Here is a 21,258-nt window from a genome sequence, read left to right as displayed (position 1 = left end):
TGCACGGTGTCCACCCCTGGGGCCCAAACATAGCCAGCGTAAAGAACAGCGAGTGCTGCCCCAGAGGTAAATAGGCATGTTGATTCATGTATTGTATGGTTTAGATCCTTTGACAAGAGGTAGGAGGTCACTGCAACTGGATATAACCAAAGGTCTCTTTTTAAAGTTCCCATCTAGGAAAAATAACCAATGTTACTATTTGAGAAAGTGCCTTTGGTGAGATTTACAACACTGCCTAGCAGTGTACTCTCCAACATGATCGTCACTAGCTATGTATGGCTATTAAATGCAATTAAATAAAATTAAATATTCTGCCTCTCAGTTGCACTAGCCACACATGTTAGTGATTGGGGCCACATGTGACTAGTGGCTGTCTTTGTGGATAGGACAGACACAGAACCATTCCATCATTACAGAAAGTTCTAGGGACAGCACTAGCCTCATGTGAATATGCATACAAAACACAGAGTAAATTGATCCAGATAAAAGTTGGTCACATTAGAATTTAATGGGTTCACCGGGAGGTGGAGGTTGCAGTGAGCTGAGATTGCACCACTACACTCCAGCCTGGACAACAAAATGAGACTCCATCTCAAAAAAAAAAAAAAAAATTAATGGGTTTATCATTGTCTTGGATTAGATAAAAAAATAAACATTAGGCTGGGCACAGTGGCTCACGCCTGTAATCCCAGCATTTTGGGAGGCCGAGGTGGGCAGATCACCTGGGCTCAGGAGTTTGAGACTAGCCTGGCCAATGTAGTAAAACCCTGTCAATACTGAGGAAAAAAAAAAGAGAGAGATGGGTGTGATGGTGCACGCCTGTAGTCCCAGCTACTCTGGAGGCTGAGGCAGGAGAATCACTTAAACCCAGGAGGTGGAGGTTGCAGTGAGCCAAGATCATGCCACTGCACTCCATCCTGGGCGACACAGCATGACTCTGTACTCTGTCTCAAAAAAAAAAAAAAAAATTTAAAATTAAATAAATAAAATTAATGGGTCCGAAGTTAGGAAAATATTCTTCCAGGGTTACCCAAGCTATTTTTTATATAAATCTGAGACAGACAGCCCAGTCTGGGGTTATAAAATCAGAGATCATATTATACTCAATCTTAACCACCGAGTCTACCACCAGGAGCAAATAGTCTTAGTAAAAGATTTCAAAGATGAATATTTAATCTCATCCACTTTTTCATCCTAGATTGTCAGATTAGACCGGACAATGGAACAGATAGTCTTTCCTGTGCCCAGCATATGTGAATTCCTAACCAAGGAGTCGAAACTGCGAATTTACTATACTACAGAGAGAGACGAACAAGGCAGCAAAATCAACGATTTCTTTCTGCGGTCTGAAGACCTCTTCAATGAAATGAATTGGCAGAAGAAACTGAGAGGTGGGTTCCAACGCATCAGCAACAACACAGAGAGACACAGTTCTGGGATTTCACAAACTTGGGCTTGATGGTGCGTTTATTTCCAAGCAGGAGCAAAGCTAGTATCATTTATGATACTTTGCACCTCTGTTCCACCAGGAACTCATAACCACTTTTGCAGCTGATCAGTGGGCTCGAGCCAAAGTATGATAACTCCCCTGAAAAGGCTCCCTGCATCAGAATTTGAGTTGATTTGATTGGAAAGCTCCATGGAAGACTTTTTGAATGCCTCTTTTGGTATCTCTATCTAGAAAATGAAAAGGGAAAAGCCCAGGCCCTTGAGCTCACAGGATGGTTCACTTGAGCAGGAAATTCACACTGCTTGCTGGCTCATTTACTAGCACACCTGCTCCAGAGACTCTGGTATTTTCCCTTTTACGGGGTAGCTTGGATTTTAGACTAAATTGTTTTATAGGCAGTGGAATCATTTGCCACATAAGATGCATCATTGCTCAGCAGCGAGTCCCATTGAGTATCCCAGCCAGTCAGGTGGAAATTACTCATCTGAAACACATTCGTAGGGCTTCCCCAGGGGGCTTCTCTGTTCCTGGTTTTCATTGGGGTTTTAATGTGATCCTTCAGTACCAGCCTTGTGCTTGGCGCTTGCTGTTGAGACCAACTTAAAAAGGATCGTGCTTCATTTCTATCTGTTCATCAGGAGCCAGATTTTTTTATTTGAAACGCTGGATTCCAGCTATAGTTGTGATGTGTTGAGCTCTTTCTGAGGGGTAGAGCTGGGGTGGAGAACAGCCGTGTTGGAATGGAGGTCAGTTTCCCAGAGCTTTCGTCTTCTCCGTGATGCTGTCAATCTGAGCAGGCACGGACCAGCTCTGTGTTTTTCTTCCCTTTTCTCCCTACCTGCCTGCATCCCTAGATTAGGCTAATGGCAGAGAAGGCGGTGCAAGAAGTTTCGCCCAAAGTCCCATTCCCACCTCACTTCCAGCCCCGCTGTACTCTTGCTCATCTCTAAGGGGCACCTCCCTATGCAGCACTTTCAAACATTACAAAAAGTCTGGCCAGGCCAAATCCATCCCTCAGCCAGCTCCATGTCTAGTGTCTGACCGAGGGGCCAGGGGACCATTAGCAGACCAGCCTCTGTGCCCTCCACGGTGTGGACCTCAGGAGACACAGGTGCAATTCTGTCTGGTATCAGAGTGTCCTCATGGCCTACTGTAGATTCCTCAAAGAGTCTTGCAGCTGCAGGATCCTCATGAACATGGAAACTTTTACAGAGCACCATGCTTGGGCAATAAGAGGGAAAAAGATACCCTGCCCCCAGAAAGGGAGACATAGACCCCACCCATTTCATCCTCATTTTTCTAGCTATTATGTTACATAGAAGAAAATGTATCTGTTGCGATCTCAGCTCACTGCAACGTCCGCCTCCCGGGTTCAAGCAATTCCCCTGCCTCAGCCTCCTGAGTAGCTGAGATTACAGGAGCATGCCACCACACCTGGCTAAGTTTTGTATTTTTAGTAGAGATGGGGCTTCACCATGTTGGCCAGGGAGGGTCTCAAACTCCTGACCTTGTGAGCCACCCCCCTGGGCTTCCCACAGTGCTGGGATAACAGGCATGAGCCACTGTGCCTGGCCAGTCCTGAGTTTTTGTATCCAAACCTCCATGATAGTTAATAAGCAGTAATTTTAGCCTTATCTGCATATGTGTCTATGAAATTGGTCTATGAAATTGGTCAGACACATACACTGATACATTCATTCTCTACAAATTATTTTATGAAATGTTTATGTATAATGTATGTATTTTATAGGTTCTCCAAAAGGCTTATTTTGGAGATGACAAAAAGGTTTTCACCTTTTCTGGTGAGATGAGATATCTCCTTATCCCTTTTTATGAGATATTGTCTCCAGCCTGGAATAGTAGGAGGGCCCTCAGCCCCAAAGAGTGGTGAATCTGAGTTCTAGTCCATTTCTGCACCCCACAGGCTCTGTGGCCCTGGGACAAATGGCTTAACTGCTCCCAGACCCTCACCTGTGAAGTGAGGGATTAAGATGATCTAATTGATGGATTGTAGCATGGTCATTATTCCAAGACTTATATTACATTGTAGCTAATACCTTCCTTATTTCAGTCATTCTTTTTTTTGAAAAACAGTTTTCATTTCAGTGAAACTTAAGCACAACTGCAGTTGTCAGCTGAAAGATTTTAATTGGCTTCAAAACTATCTGCTGGTAAGAGAGAAACTGAAAATAATAACTGAATTAACCATGATTTGCACACTTGGGGAGGGAGAAATGTACTCATCAGAAATATAATTAAAATGAAATGCATTTTCCCCTCTAAGTAGCTTATATCTCTTCTAATAAGTCTGCAGAATCCATTTTTCAGGTTCATTCATTTAGCTGTTTTACCTTTTCCTGAATGCATTGCAGAGGATCATCTCTTCTTCAGTAAATCTGCAGCTAGGACTCAGACATGTAGTGAGGTCTGTCTAAGACTGATGGGGCTTAGTATTTTCTTCTGCAAGATTAAAATATGCAATTGCTCTGCGCTTCATAAACTCTCTTCCCTGCTTTATTTACACTAGAACACACACATACTCTTCTGTGCACTCACATCCTCTCTCTCACCATCCTCCTCTGACATCCTCTCCTGAAAATCCTATCCCCAGTGAAGTGAAAACTCTGGGCTAGGAAAATGAGAAGAGAGAGAAAGAGGAAATCGAGGCAGAGTTGAATATGCTGACACTTTCTTGCATGGGGTTTTCCCGTGTGATTATCCCACTCATAAGTATATGTGGAGTCCAAGCCTTCCAGTAAAGGCCTGTTCCTCTAAAACAAACACAAACAAACAAAAAACTAGGAAAGAATGTTACCAAGAGATGCCCTAGGCTGTGGTTATTTAAATTGCCCTGCCAATCCAGGATCACAGCACTCCACCTTTTGCTATAATGTAGCAGGTATATTGATCCAACCAACTTTTAGCCCCTGATAAGTAGAAAACATGCTGTAAGGCAGCAGTCCCCAACTTTTATGGCAGCAGAGACTGGTTTTGTGGAAGACAGTTTTTCCACAGATTGTGGGGGTGGTATGGGAAATGAGGGATGGTTTTGGGATGAAACTGTTCCACCTCAGATCATCAAGCATTAGATTTTCTTAAGGAGTGTACAGCCTACTAGATCACTCACATGTGCAGTTCACAATAGGGTTCACACTCCTGTGAGCATCTAATGCCCTTGCTGATGTGACAGAGGCAGAGCTTAGGCGGTAGTGCTTGCTTGCTGCTCACCTTCTTCTGTGCAGCCCAGTTTGTAACAGGCTATGGGCCAGATCTAATGCCCTTGCTGATGTGACAGAGGCAGAGCTTAGGCGGTAGTGCTTGCTTGCTGCTCACCTTCTTCTGTGCAGCCCAGTTTGTAACAGGCTATGGGCCAGAACTAGTCCGCGGCCCCAGGGTTGGGGACCCCTGCTATAAGGTACAGTGAGGAATTCAACAGTGTGTAAGCCATGACTCCTCCTGTGGGCACTTACTGTCTGAAGTGGACAGACAACAACGGTATATTTTTAAGTGGCTGCAATACCAAGCTGTTTGTGACCAGAGCTGTAATCAAGCATTGATACATGGAAGTACAAGAAAGGAAGGCTTCAGAGAAAAGGTGGGATCAAGTAGCATCTAGAAAGGTCTGTAGGACTTGGATAGATGCAGCCTGAGAGACTGGGGGATGGGGAGATGTATTTGTTTCCCCTTGCTGCTATAACAAATTACCACAAAGCTTGAAGCTTACAACAACATACATTGATTATCTTACAGTTCTGGAGGTCAGAGGTCTGAAAAGATTCTTGCTGGCCTAACACCAAGGTGTTGATAGGGCGGTGTTCCTTCTGAAGGCCATATCCTTTTCCAGCTGCTAGAGGCTACCTGTGGCTCCCGGCCCCTCCCTCCACCTTCAAAGCAGCATTGTCCAGTAGAGCATTTCTCACGCTGCGCCACTGTGGCTCTGATCCTCCTGTTCCCTCACTCTCTCACCTATATGGATGCTTGTGACCACACTGGACCTACCCAGATAATCCAAGACAACCTCCCCACCTCACATCCTTAACCTAATCATACCTGCAAAGCCCATTTTGCCAGGTAAGGTAGCACATTCACAAGTTCTAATGATTCACATGTCAACATGTTTGAGGGGGGCATATTATTTTGCCTGCCACAGAAAGTAGATTACTTGCTTTTTATTGTTGTATAACAAATTGCCCCAACATGTTGTGACTTAAAGCAATAAATGTTTATTTTCTTACAGTTTCTTGGGGTCAGGAACTTGGGAGTGGCTCCTCTGGATGGTTCTGGCTCAGGTCTTTCATTAGGTTGTCACCAGGATATCAGCCAAGGCTGCCATAATTTGAAGGCGTAAGTGGACCTACAGGGTCCGCTCCTTGGTGCTCTTACATGGCTGTCAGCAGGAGGCCTCAGTTCCCCTCCACATGGACCTCTCCATAGGTCTGTTTCAGCATCCTCGTGACGTGGCAGATGATTTCCTCAGAGCAAATTATTGATGAGAGAGAGGGAGAGAGAGAGGAAGAGGAGGAGGAAGCCGCAGTGTTTTTATTAATATCACCTAGTCTCAGAAGGCGTGAACCAACAGTTTCAGCCTACTCTTATTTATTAGTAGCAAGTTGTTAAGTCCAGCCCATACTCAAGTGGAAAGGACATTAAGGTGTACCACTTGGAGGGAGGAGGATCAAATAATTCATGAACATATTTTTTAATTGACACAAAGGGAGTGTGCAGAGGCTGGAGAGGACGGGCTGTGTTCGGGAACCATCACTAGATTGGGATACAAAGGCAGAGTATATGGGGAAGGGGAGTGGGAGAAGCGTCTGGAAAGGTAGACAGGGACATAATTCCGTGTGCCACAGGAAATAAAAGACATTGCATGTCAAGATTGGTCTCTAAGCATCTTCTTGCACCTGGATAAATAACTAATTGATTTGAAGTACTGAATGTTTGTCCAGGTTGAAAACAACACTACAACTTAAGTAGAATGTTAGCTTTGTAAAAATAAGGTTTGTTTTATGAGCTATATGCTATAGTTGAAGACCATTTATTACAATCATATTAGCATATCCTGCAGTGCATGCACTCACATTTGATACTGAGCACTCCCTCTGAAGCGAATGCTGGCTTACACAGACCATCATTGAGCTTTACCAGATCCATTTTTCCCCCCAACTTCGTTTTATGAGCTTTTTATATACACACTAGTGTGGAGAGGATATTTCAGATTCCCATGTATCCATCACTCAGCTTCAGCAATTATCAACTCTTTGCCATTCATCTCTTCTGTCCTCTTCTGGAGTTTACATATCCAGATCAGAAATGGGCTTCAGTCCCAGAAGAAACACAATAGCTGTTGTTTCTAGAGCAGATAAATGTCTCAGCTTAAATTTACTTCAGCAATCAACTTCCCAAAACAACTACATTGCTACCTAGTGGTTGACTGGGTCCTGGCTGGCTACCCCATTGAATTGTCACATCGGTCATTTATTTTTATCCCTGTCGCTGACCCCAGGGGATCACTAACCTGGGTAACAAGATCTCCACTGCTTCTGCCCTGTGCTGAGCCTCAGTTTCTCTCGTTTAAACAATGAGGGATTTTAAACTAGATGATTGCTCATGGCTCTAAAACTCTACAGTTTGGAAACACTGCCTGTTACCAAGTGCAAACATGATATGGGCGATTAATAAATTACCCAGGGCTCTATTTAATTGCACCATAATTTTATTTTGGTTGGAAGCTCCCAAAGGCTTGGCTGCTGCTACAAGCATTATTATAGGGCCATTGGATTTGTCATTGGCTGCTGTCCCAAAGTTACATGATGACTTCATTGGGAAAAAGAAATATACGATAGAGATCCATTCTCATGTACTCCATGCTTTTCTCTGGAGGGCGGTGATATGGAATGAGACTGTGTTTTGGAAACTTCGCCTCTGACATGGACACTGAAATTATGCCTACCATGTCTATTTTGGAGCGTCACCCTAAGTGTAAAGCACCATTGAAAAAGAGTTCAGGGAAAAAGGCACCCCTGTAACCAAGTGTTTTGTTGTTCTAAGACTGAGAATGCCCAGCCAGCATGGGATAACCTGTGGGCAACGGTGGATTAAGGTGGCAGCAATGTCCGAAGTGGCTCTGTCTCTTGCCCTTTTGTGATGGCTTTGCTGCCACGTTCTTTCTCTGCCATAGCCCTGGAGATGGGAACTCTGCTGCTGACCACCAGGTCAGCAACTTGTACCCCTCACTTCCCTGTCCTCAAGAATGATCATCCAACTTCAGGGAAATGGCAGATGACTCAATGCCAGGAAAGGAATCATTGCCTTGCTCTTAGGCACTGGCGTGTTAGCGGAGCGTGTTGAGCCAGAGAGGAATGTGGAAATGGTACCAGCCCTAGTCTGGGGCCCAGCTGGGCGGACTCTGAATGCTGTATCTCCCTCGCCCTTCCCCAGTGCCCTGCACTTCTAAAAAGCTAATTGAATTCTTGGGTCTCTCCAGGCATCTCGTCTGGTCCCGGAGCCCTAGGGGGAACCAAGAACTCAATGTGTGAACTCTGGATAACCCCCAGATTCCGTAACTGATGGCTGTGACTGGGGTATACAGGGTTTATAGATGCTCCAACTTTTCTCTTTTCCCTCTCTCCTTACTCCACCCCCAATACATCTTCTGTTCCAGTAAGTACTCCACACAAAAATAAACCAATCTGATGTCATTATGTACCAAGTTCAAAACAAACGATCATTTTTACTGTTGTGGTAAAAACCGGGAACAAAAGTGGACTTGTGGGGCAGAGCGGGTGGAAGGGCCACATTGCATTCCTGGCGTTCCCGCTCGGGGTCTCCAACCTCACATGGCTTTGCCTTTGTCTCTGCAGCCCAGCCCGTGTTGTACTGGTGTGCCCGCAACATGTCTTTCTGGAGCAGCATTTCGTTTAACCTGGCCGTCCTGATGAACCTGCTCGTGGCGTTTTTCTACCCATTTAAGGGAGTCCGAGGAGGTACCCATATCTTTAATTTCAAAAAATCTATTAGAAGCAGCAGGAAGGCTATGACTTGCATCTCGATTGTGGTTCCTGGATGTATTGGTGCAATATGGGGGATCCCAGTTATCCACGTTCAGACAAGAGGAGATTGTAGCTGTTACCACAGATTTAGTTTTAAATCTAAATTAAAATAATTTAACTTTTTTATCCATTTATTTTTAACCAGGAAAGAAAGAGAAGCAGCTAGATACTATTAAACCTGTGAGAAAGTCTCTTAATAGGCCCCTTGTTTTATATATGAGGAAACTGTGTCTCAGAGCAGTTAAGAGATCAGGCCAAAGTCACGTAGCTAATGAATGGCAGAGCTAACTCTAAAACATAGATGTCTTGATGCTCAGTCCAGTATATGTATTCCCACACTGCACTTCTGGAATTGATTTCAGACTAAAGAATTTGTAAGAAATATCTGGATTTTTTTTTTTTTTTTCTTTTTGCCAGGGGAGGCAGGACTTGAATGACTGCAGACTGTACAGTGTTTAGTCTGTTAAGAGCTACCTGCCATTATTCACATAACAAAACATGATGATTATGGTCTTTCTGGATTCCCCCCAGCCCACCTCCTTCCAGGCTGAACATTTTGCTGAGAAAAGGCAGACAATTCGGAGGGAGGCATTTTGCTATTTGGGGCCCCTCAACACATTAATGGCATCCTAGAAGCATCCTCACTTGTGGGGTTCCAGTGGCAGGCATTCAAAGCTCCCCTTCTGTGATACATTCACGGCCCCTTTTCTGACATCCACAACAGCCACCTGGGAGGTCCACCTCCCAGCTAAATTTTTCATCAGAGCTTTTTGATAGATCACCTCACATACGCATATAACAACCTGCCAGGAACCACCTTGTGTGAAAGATAATGGGATAAAGAGCCCAAACATAAGACACAAAAACCACACAGGAGTAAGTTTTAGGCTTCACTCTTTAGCTTAATCATACAGACATCAACTGACCAGACATGTGTGGGTAATAAGTCAGTTTAAAGACCAATCTGAAAGCAATGACATGTTATGTAATGCTTATATGCCTAAGTTACCCTTTTGAGGAGTTAGCTTTTCTGTTTGACCTTAAGTTACATGGAAGGCACCATTTGAATCCTCCCCACCACCCAAAAGTACAATCTAAACACAAGTCCAGGGGGGATTTTTTTTTTTAATGTCATGTCAGGAAGCATGAATGCCCATGTCTGTGTCTAAAACATTTGACTAGAACCCAGGGCTGCAAGGTTTTCTCCTTGGGGATGTCCACCTTAACCCAGCTGCCAGTCAGCAGAGGTATGTGTGGCAGAGGGCTAGTGAGGAGCTCAGCCAGCTGTGGCAGAGGAGGCCCAGGTCTCCTTTCACCTCAGGGAAGTTGTCATGCTCCTCACAGCAGATTATTCAACCCTTACCTTGTCTGTGTTTTCGTTTACTCTCCATTGCCTTAAAAGTATTTCAAACAGATTTTATTATTCACCACATCCATTTTCTTCACTGGTCATTTGTGGCAGCATTCAGACCCGTTTTGGGGACACAGAGTTGACAGCCCCCCTCCCCCTCTTCAATGACAAGCCTCCTGCCGTGGCATTCTTAGACTTAGGAAGTCCAGAGACTTAAGTTCCCTGCCTGACTCCTGCCGCCCACTTGCCAAGCCACTCTGGGCAAGCCACTTCAGCAAGTCCTTGTCATCCTCTGTGTGAAGAGATGCTTACATTAAGCCCATGGTTGGAAAATTTTCATATGGCTTCAGAAAGTCCTGCAGAACCCAGGGAAAAACAGTTGCCAAACTAGTCAAGATCTCCAGAGCATGTGTTTCTTGCCCATCCAAGCTTGAGATCCCCTGGATGGCATGACTATTGAGGGTCCTTCCAGCTCTAAAATGGGGCATTCTGAATGAGCCATCAACTCAGGCTGGTCTGCAGGAGGCAAGGATGCCTGATTTGGAATCATGGGCTTTAGAACTTCATGCTGATGGACTAAACAAAAAGCAAAAGCAAAAATCAGAGTTCCTAGGAGATTTGACCTGAGGCTGATCTGACCCAAGGAAGCCTTTGCCATTGTCTAGTGGCTGATATTGCCTTAAGTGCATCAATTCACTCTCAGAGGGATTCTTTTTTCCTTTTGTGAGATGCATTGAGGGCATTTTCTATACTCACTGCTAACCATCCTCAGGAGAAGGGTTGTATTAACCCTGCCTAGAAACAAGATCTGGTTTGTTGACCTGAAAGTATTTCTTTGAGCTAATATGTGTTAGAATTTGTTGCATCCTAAAGACAAGATTTCATAATGTCCCTCTTGAATGTGTATTACAGCCATATCATGTATGCTGATTTTGTGTGGTTCTGTGGCTTACAAGGTTTGTGACTGCCAAGAACCAGTGGCCTTAAAAGCTCCTTTTCAAAACTATCACCGCCCCCACACCTTTGTTTTAGAACTGACAAGTTACAGTCTTTCAAAAGCATGCAACTCAGGCAGCTTCAGATTGCTTACTGAATTTGTGAGCATGCCATGATGGCTAAAGCAAATGTAGTACTACTTTTTAAATGTTTTTATTATTGAAATTGTCAAATATACACACAAGTAGAAAGAACAGTATAATGAGCTACCATGTACCTATCAGCCAGCTTTAACAATTTGGCCTATCTTGTTTCATCTATCCCTGTACTATATTTTCTGAAACATTTTAAAGAAGTCTAGACATCTTGGATTTTTTGTCCATAAATATTTCAGTGTATATCTCTAACTTATAAGGACATTTTAAAATATGTATAATCACCATGCCATTATCATATCTAACAAAACTAACAACAAATCCTGTAATAGCCTGTCCAAATTCAGATTTCTCCAACTGTCTCAAAGATGTCTTTCTAGAGTTGGTTTTTTGGAATCTAGCACTGTGTTTTTTAACACTGCTGTTATAGTGAGGAGACAGCATTTTTACATTGGCCTCTTCAGGATTTGGGACATACCTTGTACTGGTCACATTGATGATACTGAGATCATCTTAAGAGTCCATTTAAAATGGCATTAAGCACTTCAGAAAATGATAGGTAAGCCACAGACTGGAAGAAAATAGTTGCAAAATATATATCTGATAAAAAGCTTATATCCAGAATATGTAAAGAACTCTTACAACTCAATAATAAAAAGGCTATTCAGTTAAAACAGTGGGCAAAACATTTGATCAGACACTTCACAGAAGATATATGAATGGCCAGTAAGCACATGAAATGATGCTCAGCATCACTAGTTATCAGGGGAATGTAAATTAAAATCACAACACCATTCCACTGCAAACCTACTAGAATGACCAAATGAAAAAGATGAGCACTACCAAGTGTTGGTGATGCTGTAGATCAGATGGAACTGTCATATACTGCTGGTGGGAAGGCAATGTGATACATTCACCTTGGAAAACAGTTTGGTATTGTCTTTTAAAGTTAAACATATATGTAGGATCCAGCATTCTACTTCTTTATGTTTGTTCAAGAGAAATGAAACTATGTCCACTCCAAGAATTGTACGTGAATGTTTCTAGTAGCATTATTTGTAATCACTCCAAACTAGAAACTCATTGACTGTTAACTGGACAAATAAATTGTAATATATCCATACTATAATATATTCAGCAATAGAAAGTACAAAGTATCAATACAAACATGGTAACCTGGATGCATCTCAAAAACTTGCTAGGTGAAAGAAGTCAAGCACAAAAGACTACCTGATAGGATTATTTTCCCATTTTTATGAAATTCTAGAAAGTGCAAAGCCATAGGGACTGATACCAGATCAGTGGTAACTGGGGGTAGGGATGGGGCAAGGCATCACCTGCAAAGAGGCACAAGGAGACTTTTAAAGTGATAAACATGTTCTGTATCTTGATTGTGGTGACAGTTACATGTGGTGGTTTCATGACTATATGAACTGCCAAGATTCACCAAATTTTACCCTTAAAATGCATGGATTTTTTAAAATATTGTTTAAGGACCATCGACTTCAGAGGCAAATGGTCTGCAGCCATTTGCTGCATCACTTTGGGCAAGAAATGTCACCTGAGACTCAGTTTCCTTTAGAGTAGACTGGGGACAATAGGCTAAATAAATGGTCATCAACGTCAAGGGCTTGACAAGATTGTCTAACAATTGTTAAATGCTTGGAAAGCAGCACATGTGCCTCAATGTGCACTTCTTGAATTTCCGAGAAACCTCTGCCTCTTTGTCCCCATTCCCCATCAGCTTTGCCTTTTGAAGGATTTCAAAAGGGAAGAGGTAAGTGGCTGGGCGGGGGAAACAATTGTTAAAGTGAGGCTGAATCCCGGCAGGCGTGGACTCAATGAACTAGGGCAGCCAGCAGCTGCTGGAAGAGCTGTACCCTGCAGAGGTGTCTCCTCCCCAATGGTGCCACAATCCCAGCATCTCTGAAGAAGTGAAGCTCCTTTATATAAGTGGCCTTAATCATGTAGTGCTGCTTGTTTACATCTGAAGGAGACTCAAAATGTGACAGCATTTGAAATAGGGGTGTTTTTTTTTTAATGAGTGTTTTACAGAACTATATTTTTAGCCGTGTTGGCTCATGTTATATAACCAAGCCGTCTCGTGGGACACTCTAAATAGAACTTGCAGTAGCAAGAGATGACAAAAATTGGTATAAGCTCTTTGACTGCAGGGATAATCTAATTGTAGGATGATGCTCATGACACGGAAGTTGCCTTTCTCCTTCCCTTGGAGAAATCTGATTCAGGCAGGGGACCTGCATTTTTCCTTTGCATACTTTTAATAGAAATTAAGTTTAGGCTTCCACGTCGCCTTCTCTGAGTGAAGTGTGACACATGCTTGAGTTTTATTTCTCGAACAAGCTTTTCGTGAGTGCCTGCCAGGCACCAGGTACTTCCCTTGGGGAATGTGCAATCAGGTGAGAGAGAGACAAGTAAACTGACCATTAGGAAATAGTGTCCTGTAGGGATGACTGGAAGCAGGGAATATGGAGGAGGAGGGAACTCCTGACATGTTTTTGTGGGGAGGAAGGGGATTGGGGCAGGCTTCCTGGAAGAAGTGATGTCAAAGCTAAGACCTGAGATGAACGAGAAGGGAAGAACTTCCCAGCAGAAGGAGTGTGTGTGAAGGCTTGGAGGTCAGAAAATGCTGATGGGGCTGGTGATGGATGGGGCAGAGAATTTGAGGTGAGAGTTGGGACTCGTAAGCCAAAAAAGTTATTGAAGAATCTGTAATGGTGCATGTTTTAGGTGTGTCCCCTGTACTCAGTGAATGGACAGATTTGTGAGAGAACCCTGTTTTGTCCTTGCAGGAACCCTGGAGCCCCACTGGTCGGGCCTCCTGTGGACAGCCATGCTCATCTCTCTGGCCATCGTCATTGCCCTCCCAAAGCCCCATGGCATCCGGGCCTTAATTGCCTCCACAATTCTACGATTGATATTTTCAGTCGGGTTACAACCCACCTTGTTTCTTCTGGGCGCTTTCAATGTAAGTGTGAATACCTTCCTTGCCACTGTTTTTTGTTTGCAGATTAATAGGAATGCCTTGCATTCTGGTTCCTAGAATCCTGGCCTGTGCTTTCAGTCCAGAAAAATATTATTTGGGGCAACTGTTAAAATAGCAGAAGCAAGGGATCGCTGCAGGTGGACGTCTCCCCCTTGGGCTCCTCATGGTGCAGTGAGCCTTGTAACATATCCCTTGGACATCAGCATTCTCACTGTTAGGGACTATCCCTGTCAGGAGATAGGCAGAAAAAGTGGTAGCGCTTTGAGATTTAAGTTAGTTTTGCCAATCTGGTTAAAGGTTTGTTGGGACAGGAGATTTTAGACAGTAAGTAAAATGATCAAATATTAACACAGCACCCACTTCTGGAAAGGGCCACATAGAAAAGAGGGGCGAGGTAAGAGGGCCTGGCCAAATACAAATACGGGGCAGGTAGAGAGGGAAGAGGAGAAGCAGAGATAGTTGTTTAAAAGTCAGTGGTGACATTTAGAAATGCTGTTTCACTACCATTGAAAGATAGAAGCCAATTTCATCTCTGGGAGAATTCTTAGGACAAACTGATATAAAACCATACATTGGAGAGATTTCCTGGTGAAGGGAAGGAGAAAATTTGGACATGTGAGGCACTGGAGGATCTAAAAATGCCTTCCAGGGGTTTCTGCCCTGAGCATATAAGGAAGCTGAGGTCCCATGCAAAACTGGAAGTGATATTGCAAAATAATAGAGTAATTCAGTGCAACAGCAAATGTCCCAAAGGGAGTATTCATATGGCACAGGCAGCAAGGACTTTAGAGGAGAAGAGGCCATGTCAAGCTGAAGAGCTTATAACAGGGAGGAAGCAGGATGGAAGTTAGGGCTTAAGGAATGGAGGGCCAGGCTCAGTGGCTCACATCTGTAATCCCCGTACTTTGGGAGGCCAGGTGAGCGGATCACTTGAAGTCAGGAATTTGAGACCAGCCTGGCCGACATGGCAGAACCCTATCTCTACTAAAAATACAAAAATTAGCTGGGTTTGGTAGCATGCACCTATAATCCTAGGTACTCAGGAGACTGAGGCAGGAGAATCACTTGAACCTGAGAGGTAGAGGTTGCAGTGAGCCGAGATCGTGCCACTGTACTCCAGCCTGGGTGACAAACGGAGACTCCATCTCAAAAATAAATAAATGAACAAATAAATAAATAATAATTAAAAATAAAAAAAAAGGAATGGAGAGGATCTGGCCATGAAGCAGGGATTGAGAAGAGTGTTTTGGTTTTGTGGGCCCCGTAGGCCAGGGCAGAACAATGGGAAAGCCCTGGATGTTATCAAGAGACAATAAAGAGTTTCACCTCATTCGTGGTCGGTAGTGATCAGTAGGAAATGATCCTGTATGAGTCACTTGCAGCACTGAATTTTAGGATAAAGCAACTGGACTTCATCCCCCAGGTCAGCATTCCCAGAGCATATTCCACGTTGATAAATATGAGGTGAAGAAAGGGTCCCATGATTGAATCCACATGAAAAATGCTGGGGTAAACACATCATGAAGGGTTTCGTTACTGCAGGCTTCCTCACAGACTTTACTGTACTAATATGGATTAGGAACCTCCAAGGAAAACAGTGTATTTCTGTTTCCCAAACTTGTTTTCCTGCAGTTTTTTGTAAGTATCCCTTGAGATTAGTGTCGCATAGAATATATGTTGGAAACTCTGTTCCCGGTAGTGGAAAGTGCCTGTGGTGTTTTTGAGCCAAGAAATGGTCCATACAAAGAAGTGTTCTGGAGAAAATGCATTCGGTATGGCATGTGATGTGGATTCATTGGGAGGGACTAGAGGCAAAGAGGCTTTTTAGGGGCTGTAGCGGCGCTTTGATTGGGTTTGACAAGCCTGAGTCTTGAACATAGTGTACAAGAAAGAAGGAAGGTATGGATGTCAGAAATGGGAAGGAAATAGGCTGGGCACCGTGGCTCAAACCTTTGTAATCCCAGCACTTTGGGAGGCCAAGGTGGGCAAATTGCCTGAGGCCAGGAGTTCAAGACCAGCCTGGCCAGTATGCATGTGAAACCCCTCTCTACTAAACAAAATACAAAAATTTAGCCTGGCATGGTAATACATGCTCGTAATCCCAGCTACTCGGGAGGCTGAGGCATGGGAATCTCTTGATCCTGGGAGGCGGAGGTTGCAGTGAGCTGAGATGGTGCCACTGCACTCCAGCCTGGGTGATAGAATGAGACTGACAAAAAAAAAAGAAAAGAAGAAAAAAAGAAAGAAAAAGAAAGAGAGAGGAAGGAAATAGTAATGCATGGTGGACACAGTGTCAGAGCCTTACCCCACCCAGAAAGCAATGTGCTTGTATTAGTTCATTCTCACATTGCTATAAAATGCCTGAGACTGGGTAATTTATAAGAAAAGAAGTTTAATTGGCTTGAGGTTTTGCAGCTGTACAGGAAGCATGGCAGCATCTGCTTCTGGGGAGGCCTCAGGGAGCTTTCACTCTTGGTGGAGTAAAAGCAGCAAAGTTGGAGCTGGAACAGGAGGGAAGCGGATGGGGAGGCGCTACACACTTTTAAACAACCAGCTCTCTATCACTATAGTGTATCCAGGACAAGTGGCGCTAAACTATGTATGATCCAGTCACCTCCCACCAGGCCTCACCTCTAACACTGGAGATTACAATTTAACAGATTTGGTGGGGACACAGAACCAAACCATATTGCCACTCTGGGTCCCTTTTTCAGACAAAGAGGGTATCACTGTCTTGATTGGGTAACGAAGGAGGCGAATATGGCTCCAAATTGTCAGTCACAAATGATTGCAAGAAGAATACTGTAGCCATCTAAAATGAAGTCATGCCAAGATCTAGTTTTCAGGGTGAAAATACATTTAAATTGTTGAACTACTGGGCGTCAGGTGGAAAGACAGGCTGTTAAACATTAGCTGGGGCATTTGGAAATACATGACCAGAACTACATATCGGTGTGGGGAGGGGAATGTAAGGATTGCCTACAGCGAGAGGAAACCATTTAAGAAGGAAATACAAAAGAATTACATAAACAACTAGGTAGAAAAAATGTTCAGTACCTCAGAGGCTGTCTTCTATGGACTGCCTAATTCTTTTTTTCTTTGGCCTTCTGTGATAATCATTCCACAGTTATCACTTCTTTAACACAAATCAGGTTGGGGAAAGACTCAGCTAAGAATTAATTACCATTTACAACAACATGAGCTGGGGTGGGGGGCAAACAGCTATAATAAATAATTATTTAGAGTGAATTTTATTTTACATATTTTTTTGAGACGGAGTCTCGGTCTCTCACCCAGGCTGGAGTACAGTGGCGTGATCTGGGCTCACTGCAACCTCCGCCTCTTGGGTTCAAGCAATTCTCCTCCCTCAGCCTCCTAAGTAGCTGGGACTACAGGCACGTGCCCCCATGCCTGGCTAATTTTTTGTATTTTAGTAGAGATGAGGTTTCACCGTGTTGCCTAGGCTGGTCGCGAACTTCTGAGCTCAGGCAATCCACCCTCCTCGGCCTTCCAAAGTGCTGGGATTATAGGCGTGAGCTACCACACCGGGCTTAGAGTGAATTTTAAAAAAGAGAAGCACCCACATGGAATGTATGGGAGAGGGAAAGTAGCTGTGGACAGAGACAGAGAAAGAACATTGGAGTTCTGAGAGCTGGAGGAGAAGGCAGGGTCCTGAAGCCCAGCTGGGAGAGTGGTAAGCAGGGTGCGGTGGGAGCCTGGTCACACTGCAGGGAGCTGGGAAAGATGCTAAGAGCAGACAGGAAGACTGCTGGGTGCGCAGAATCCTTGAGACTTCACATGAGCTGCCTCTGTTGAGAGGTGGGGATGGGAGCCAGATCTCAAACTAACAAGCAGAGTCCAGCCGCAAGCTGAGACCACAAATAGCAGCTATTTCCTGGGGAAGCAATGGAGAAAACTAGGGCAGAAGTTAGAGGGGAGAATGGATTCGGGTGAAGTGGATCACCCTGTTAAGATGGCAGGAGCTGGGGTGTGTTTGAGGTCCTGTAATGTGTGATGTCACCCAGGGCACCATCTGCCCCTCCCTGAAACCACATCATCATGGATCATCCACAGTCAGTGCTACTTTCCCACCCTATGAAAGCCCCTCCACTAGCAAAGGTTAGAATTTTGGAAAAAACTGGCAGATTGAATGCTTAGCCTGTCTGAGAAAGCCAGCAGCGATCTGTGGGTGTCGGCTTCCTCGCTTATCTGATTGCCGAGAAGCTCACTTACACCGACCTACCAGATTAACTGGCAGTATTTCCCCCGCACCTGTGGCCGAGGGAGCTCGAGTAGCAGAAGATGGTTTTACCAAGTGCATCCAGAGAGGCTCCTCTCTGGCCTCCTCCTGAGCCAAGTTTTTCTGTCAACATATTGCTAGAGATGGACTTCCAGGCATTGGGGTTTCTGTCAAAGGTGGGACTATATCGCACAGTAGTTCAGTTAGGACTCCTTCAGGTGCAGATACCAGAAAACCTAATCCATGCTAGCCTCAGCAAAGGAGAACACGTATTGGTTCATTTTGACCAAGAAACCAAGAGCCTTGCTTCAGGCACAGCTGATACAGGGGCTCAGACAGTGTCCTCAGGGCCCAGTTCCTCCTTGCCATCTTTTGGCTCTGTGTCCCCAGTGCTGGTGGTGCCTTCAGTGTTGGTAATGTGGCATCTCCAGAGTTTACAGCTGCTCAGGTCCAAGGTTGGTAGGAAAGAACAAAATTACCTTTTGCTGCAATCCCAAGAAAGAGCTCAGTGGACATCATTGGCTCCATTTGGTCCTGTGTCTCTCTCTAAACCAGTCATTGTACCCAGGGGAATACAGTATTGTGATGGCCAGGTTGGAGTCCCACCCAGACCTCAAAGACTGCTACTCAGAGGGGAAATTAGAAGTTATTCCCAGAAGAGAGGGCAGGGGAATAGAACTCATCCTGGAGTCCCTTATGTTTCTTCCCCCAAGAAAATTCTTGTTTTCCCTGTGGACTTAGGAGCAATGAAAGGCAAGAACTGATCACTGCTCATTCAACTGCCACCTTCCACTGCCTAGAATGTAGCAAGTTCAGAAAATGCTTTTGATCATGCTGATCACAGGGTTCGTGGATTGAGGTGACTTCTGTGTTTGACTAACTCATATAAGAATGTTAGAAATGATTCATATCTCATTTTGAAAATCATAATCTCAGTATGTGTTAATTTTGTTTTTGCCATAGAGAAATGCTACTTGATTACTGTTGCACATGAAGTTATTTCACTACCATGTAATTTGTAATATGCCTGAAAAGCAAAGTAATGAAATGACTTAGATCTGCAAATAGTTCTTGGTGGGTTTGGTGGGCACCAGGTGGAAAAGGAAGCATTTGTTTGGGCATGGTGACTGAAATACGTCTGTGTGAGACACTCTCTTTGCTCTCATGAAGAGTTGGGCACAGTCCGTGCCATCTGACTGGTCCTGTCATTGTTCTCAGGTATGCAATAAAATCATCTTTCTAATGAGCTTTGTGGGCAACTGTGGGACGTTCACAAGAGGCTACCGAGCCATGGTTCTGGATGTTGAGTTCCTCTATCATTTGTTGTATCTGGTGATCTGTGCCATGGGGCTCTTTGTCCATGAATTCTTCTACAGTCTGCTGGTGAGTACCTGGTGTGGAAATATTTTATGTGTGGGGAAACTAGGAAAGGGTCCTAGGGCTTCTCTCTCATCACAGACCCTTCCTTTTAATGGTGATTGGTGTTCCTGGTCCATCAATATTGAAGCTCCACAGTTTGCAACCTTTGGGGGATCTGAGAGGAAAGCTCCACAGGAATTGGGTCAGCCCAGGAATTCAAGAGTCGCACAACTGCACTGTGTACTGTGCAGTCCAAATCTGTTAATTCTCAGTAATGGAAAATGCCTGCAGTAGGTTCAGATGTTTCCTCTCCATGCACCTTCGTTTTTCTTTACTTCTTAGACTCAGCCAGCACTTACAACAAGAGGAGTGTTTTTGAGGCTGTCATCCAACAGTTCTCATGGAATCCATTTCTCGTGAACACATGTAGCGACCATAAGAGTAGGAGCCAGTTTTGAAGCCCCAGGATTCATGATCATGAGCTTAGTAGATTTATTGGTCCAGGAGACCCTTTCAGTAGCAGTTACTTTGTTCCGAAATGAGCCAAGTGCTTAATGTCTTGACAGTCTATTAAACAAGCTGGTTCCATCACCTTCCTCCTGAGCAGGTTTTTAAATTACAAATCAAATAACTGCTTACTTTCCTGTAGTTAGAGGGAATCTAGACCTGTGGCGTTGTAGATAAGAAACCATTTTCTTGTGCCTACATAAAATGACAGGAAGCATAAAATTGACCTATCTGCAAGCAACACCGTAAAGAGCCTAGAAATATTAAAATATTTGTGAGGACAAAAATGATCAAGGCCTCAGAGTTGACTTACAAAGAGGGAGGGACTTGCAAAAGGCAGAGCAAGGAAAGCTCTTCAGGGAGGTGCTTAGAAAATCCCTCCGAAGCATGTATGAGAGGCATCCAGCCACAATCTAGTTTGATCCTATTGCGTTTTCTAAAAGTGAACTGAGGTAGCAGCATCCTCAGAAGCTGGGAGTTACCCTTATCTTTCTGCAACAGGTTAGAGATTTGAAAGCACAAAATGCAACTGTGTGAGATGCTCCCTTTGCTTAACGTACTTGACTGCCTTGTGCCTCAGTTTCCTCATCTGCAAAATGAGAACAGTGTATCTCCCTCACAGGGCCGTCATAGGGATTACATGCAGCTGTTCAGGTCAGCGTCTTAGAATAGCACTGCCGAACGATTGCCAGCTATTATTATTGTCTTTGTCATTCTATATTCCTTCCCCCGTCCAAAACACCATAAGGAATTCACCGTTCAGATCACTAGGATTAGCTCATTCCATTAGGGGTGGATTTTGGCAGGCTAAAGGGAATGGATTCTTTTCCCTCATCTTAAAATAGATCTGGCTATATTTTGAGGTTTTAGGCAGAGAGGTCTCAGGATATACTTGTGATTCCCATTATGTGGCCTATTTTGGTCACTTTGTATCAGAAATCTTTAGAGACTTACGTCTGTTTCTGGAACTTTCTGTCTCATGCCGTCATGTCCCTGGACAACAAATTCCTGTCCTCCCTTGGCAGGGTGGCAGAGTTCAGCTGGTGGTCTCTCTCATCTCTGCCAAGGAGTCTCTCCCAAGAGACAGGAGATTCCCCTTTGGCCAACGCCACCTCGCCCCAGTAGACGCTTCGCCCTTTCCTCCAATCTGCCTCCAGTTGGCTTTGCTTCTTTTCTGTTCATTCGAGTCCTCTTCTTTTCA

At 44.2% G+C, this 21,258-nt stretch overlaps 1 protein-coding gene across 1 annotated transcript in view; it reads left to right on the top strand.

The window, feature by feature from the left end:
• ITPR1 (inositol 1,4,5-trisphosphate receptor type 1) overlaps nucleotides 1-21,258 on the top strand; it is a 354,161-nt gene that overhangs the window by 293,476 nt on the left and 39,427 nt on the right. The window contains exons 51-54 of the mRNA XM_025375486.1: nucleotides 1,199-1,391; nucleotides 8,314-8,436; nucleotides 13,758-13,933; nucleotides 19,410-19,574. Of these exons, the coding sequence (XP_025231271.1) occupies nucleotides 1,199-1,391; nucleotides 8,314-8,436; nucleotides 13,758-13,933; nucleotides 19,410-19,574 (657 nt within the window). The remainder of the gene's footprint in view (nucleotides 1-1,198; nucleotides 1,392-8,313; nucleotides 8,437-13,757; nucleotides 13,934-19,409; nucleotides 19,575-21,258) is intronic.

The sequence above is a fragment of the Theropithecus gelada genome, chromosome 2, assembly GCF_003255815.1.
Source record: "Theropithecus gelada isolate Dixy chromosome 2, Tgel_1.0, whole genome shotgun sequence".
In the NCBI taxonomy this organism is placed as follows: domain Eukaryota; kingdom Metazoa; phylum Chordata; class Mammalia; order Primates; family Cercopithecidae; genus Theropithecus; species Theropithecus gelada.
The sequence above is the reverse complement of the archived record's forward strand: the minus strand, read 5'-3'. Positions and strand labels throughout refer to the sequence as shown.